General features: G+C 56.6%; 1 protein-coding gene across 1 annotated transcript in view; it reads right to left on the reverse strand.

The window, feature by feature from the left end:
• Positions 1–2,691, reverse strand: part of STK36 (serine/threonine kinase 36) — a gene marked incomplete at its 3' end in the record, with an annotated part of 12,595 nt that extends 9,904 nt beyond the window's left edge. Inside the window, exons 1-4 of the mRNA XM_010140262.1 lie at positions 2,608–2,691; positions 1,461–1,601; positions 634–711; positions 81–211 (exon numbers count right to left, since the gene is read on the reverse strand). Of these exons, the coding sequence (XP_010138564.1) occupies positions 81–211; positions 634–711; positions 1,461–1,601; positions 2,608–2,691 (434 nt within the window). The remainder of the gene's footprint in view (positions 1–80; positions 212–633; positions 712–1,460; positions 1,602–2,607) is intronic.
• Between the last annotated feature and the right edge of the window lie 30 nt (positions 2,692–2,721).

Below are 2,721 nucleotides of genomic sequence, written 5' to 3' on the forward strand. Positions count from 1 at the left end.
CACCTCTCCTCCAGCACCCAGGACACCACTTGGCTGCCCCAAGGCCAAGTGTGCCCATCAAGCTGGTGCCCAGCACTCACCCAAAGTCACAGAGCTTGACAACGCCGTCTTTGCCCAGCAGGATGTTCTGGGGCTTCATGTCACGGTGCAGGATGCGGTGGGAGTGCAGGTAATAGAGAGCAGAGACCAGTTGGGCAGCTATGGTCTGGACCTGCCAGAGACATGGGAGCCTCACCCTGTGTCCTGTGGTGCCACCAGCTGACACGACCATGGGGTCCCTCATGACCTGGCTCCCCCACACATGCCCTTGCTTTGTATAGGGCAAGGAGCAGTCCCAGACGTGGGGCAGCAGCTCCTTGGCATAGGCTGATAGCCAAGGCCTTGGATAGCCGTGGTCCTTTGAGAGGTAACAGGGAAACCAAGGTCCCTGCTGGAGCCCACTGTCCTCCAGTGCAACTTGTCTCCCTCTCCATCCCCTTCAGAAGCTCTGCCAGCTAAAGCCCTGGAGGGACCCTCACCCTCCTGATGGCTCCTGGCCCACAGCAGAGACCTGCTGCCTGCAGGCAGACAGATGCTGTTCTCTCCATCCTGCAGCAAATGCTCCATGGCCACCACCACCACCACGACAGTCACCTGGTCCTCGGGCAAACTCCCATCGTCCTCCAGGATCTGGAAGAGCTCCCCCTCTGCATAGTCAGTCACCACCACCACCTGGAGGGAATTGCAGCATGGTGAGACATGGCACTCTCTCAGGTGTAGCCCCACGTGCCCTGGGGAGCGGGACAGAGCAGGGGAGGAAATCTGAGGGAAATGCTGGGTGTCAGCACGCACAACCCATCAAACTGGGCGGGGATGCAGGATGGGAGAGAGCCCCTGTGGCTGGGCTGCAGCAAGGGCCTGGCACTTAGTAGAGGCCTTGTGGCTGTCCTTATCTCAGCCAGTCAGCAGAAACTGGGGAAGAGGGAAGTACAGGACAAGCCCAGAATGGTATTTCCAAGCCCAGTGGGTAGAATCACTCCCTTGAGCTTATTTTGAACCTGCTGCCCAATTACTTTATTTCATGCCCCCATATCCTGTAGCACAGCCTTCAGTTCTTTCTTCTCATGCTCTCCATGAGAGTTTAAATCAGTGAAAAGTCAGTCTCTGAAGAGGCCAATGAGGGGACTGAAGCGTCACCCTCCTCCTGTGATCCCAAACAGCTACTCTTGAATCACACAACCCCAACCAGCTCCTTCACCTCTCCATATGACCTAGTGCATCCCACACAGATGCTGGTGGGTGCACAGACAGGTGCTGGCTCCCCACACAGCACATACTGCAGTGTCTGAAAAACACTGACCAGGCCCTGGCAGGGTGTCACCAGCATCTCCTGCGAAAGAGGTCACTACAACAGCAGGGACCAGCCCTTGCTCCCCTGCCCCAGTCAAGCAAAAGCATCTGCCTGGAGTAGTCCCCATCACCTCCTTGTCAGTCTCAAAGCTGTCAAGCATCTGGATGATGTTGGGATGATGGAGGCCTCTCATGATCTCAATTTCCCGATGCAGGTTCTTCAGCTCCTTCTCAGACCGCCCCACCTTGGGGATGAACTTCAAGGCCACCACCTTTCAAAGCAGGCAAAGCTGGGATCAGATCAGGCTCCCATTCAGCCTGGCAGAGGCCACATTTAACCCAGACAGGACTCAGCATTTTCCGGCTGAGCACGGCGAACAAGACATCTGTTCACAAGATCCCTTGGAGCTGGGGCTCTCCCAGGCCCTTGCCCATCAACACAGGCGCTCACAGTCTTTGCACACTGTCATCTAAAGCAAAGACATTTAATCAGTCAGCGCAGGCAAAACTAGAACAGCCAGAAACATGGGACAGGGCCTAGAGGTGCTGACAGACATCAAGCCTAACACAAGCCAGCAGTGTGCCCTGGCAGTGAGGCGCACTAGCACCCTGGGCTGTATCAACAGGCAGGAGTGAGGGGGAAGTGATTATTGCCCTTTATTTGGAACCTCTTAGACCACATTTGCAATATTGTGGTCAGTTTTTGACCCAGAAAGACATCAGTAGGCTGGGATCAGTATAGCAGAGGCCACTGGGATGGCGAGGGGGCTGAAGCACGTGGGAGGATAACACAGGGATTACAACCTGAAACAGGGGAGCTTTGACTGGTTATAAGGAAAAAACATTCACCCCCGTTATAGCAAAGCACTGGCCGTGGGGTGTTTGTCCTTGAGGTTCGACAGGATCTGAATTTCGTGCCGGCCCAGCTTTGAACAGGGGAGGGACTGGAGACCTCCTGAGGTCCCTTGAAACTGGATGACTCTGTGCCGGCGGGTCCTAGCTGGGAATGTCAGCAGCTGAAGGAATGAGTGCTGAGTCCCACAGGCCTGGCAGGGCAGCCACCAGGGCAGGCCGTGGGGTGTTTGTCCTTGAGGTTCGACAGGATCTGAATTTCGTGCCGGCCCAGCTTTGAACAGGGGAGGGACTGGAGACCTCCTGAGGTCCCTTGAAACTGGATGACTCTGTGCCGGCGGGTCCTAGCTGGGAATGTCAGCAGCTGAAGGAATGAGTGCTGAGTCCCACAGGCCTGGCAGGGCAGCCACCAGGGCAGCCACCGGCACCACCACTGTGTTTCCGGCGCCCCTTGTACACGCGCCCGAAGGAGCCTTCACCGATCATTTCCAGGACATGGTACTTCTGCATGGCGGGTGCTCGGGGAGGGGCCGCTGACCT

The sequence above is a fragment of the Buceros rhinoceros genome, unplaced genomic scaffold (assembly GCF_000710305.1).
Source record: "Buceros rhinoceros silvestris isolate BGI_N320 unplaced genomic scaffold, ASM71030v1 scaffold18907, whole genome shotgun sequence".
Lineage (NCBI taxonomy): Eukaryota > Metazoa > Chordata > Aves > Bucerotiformes > Bucerotidae > Buceros > Buceros rhinoceros.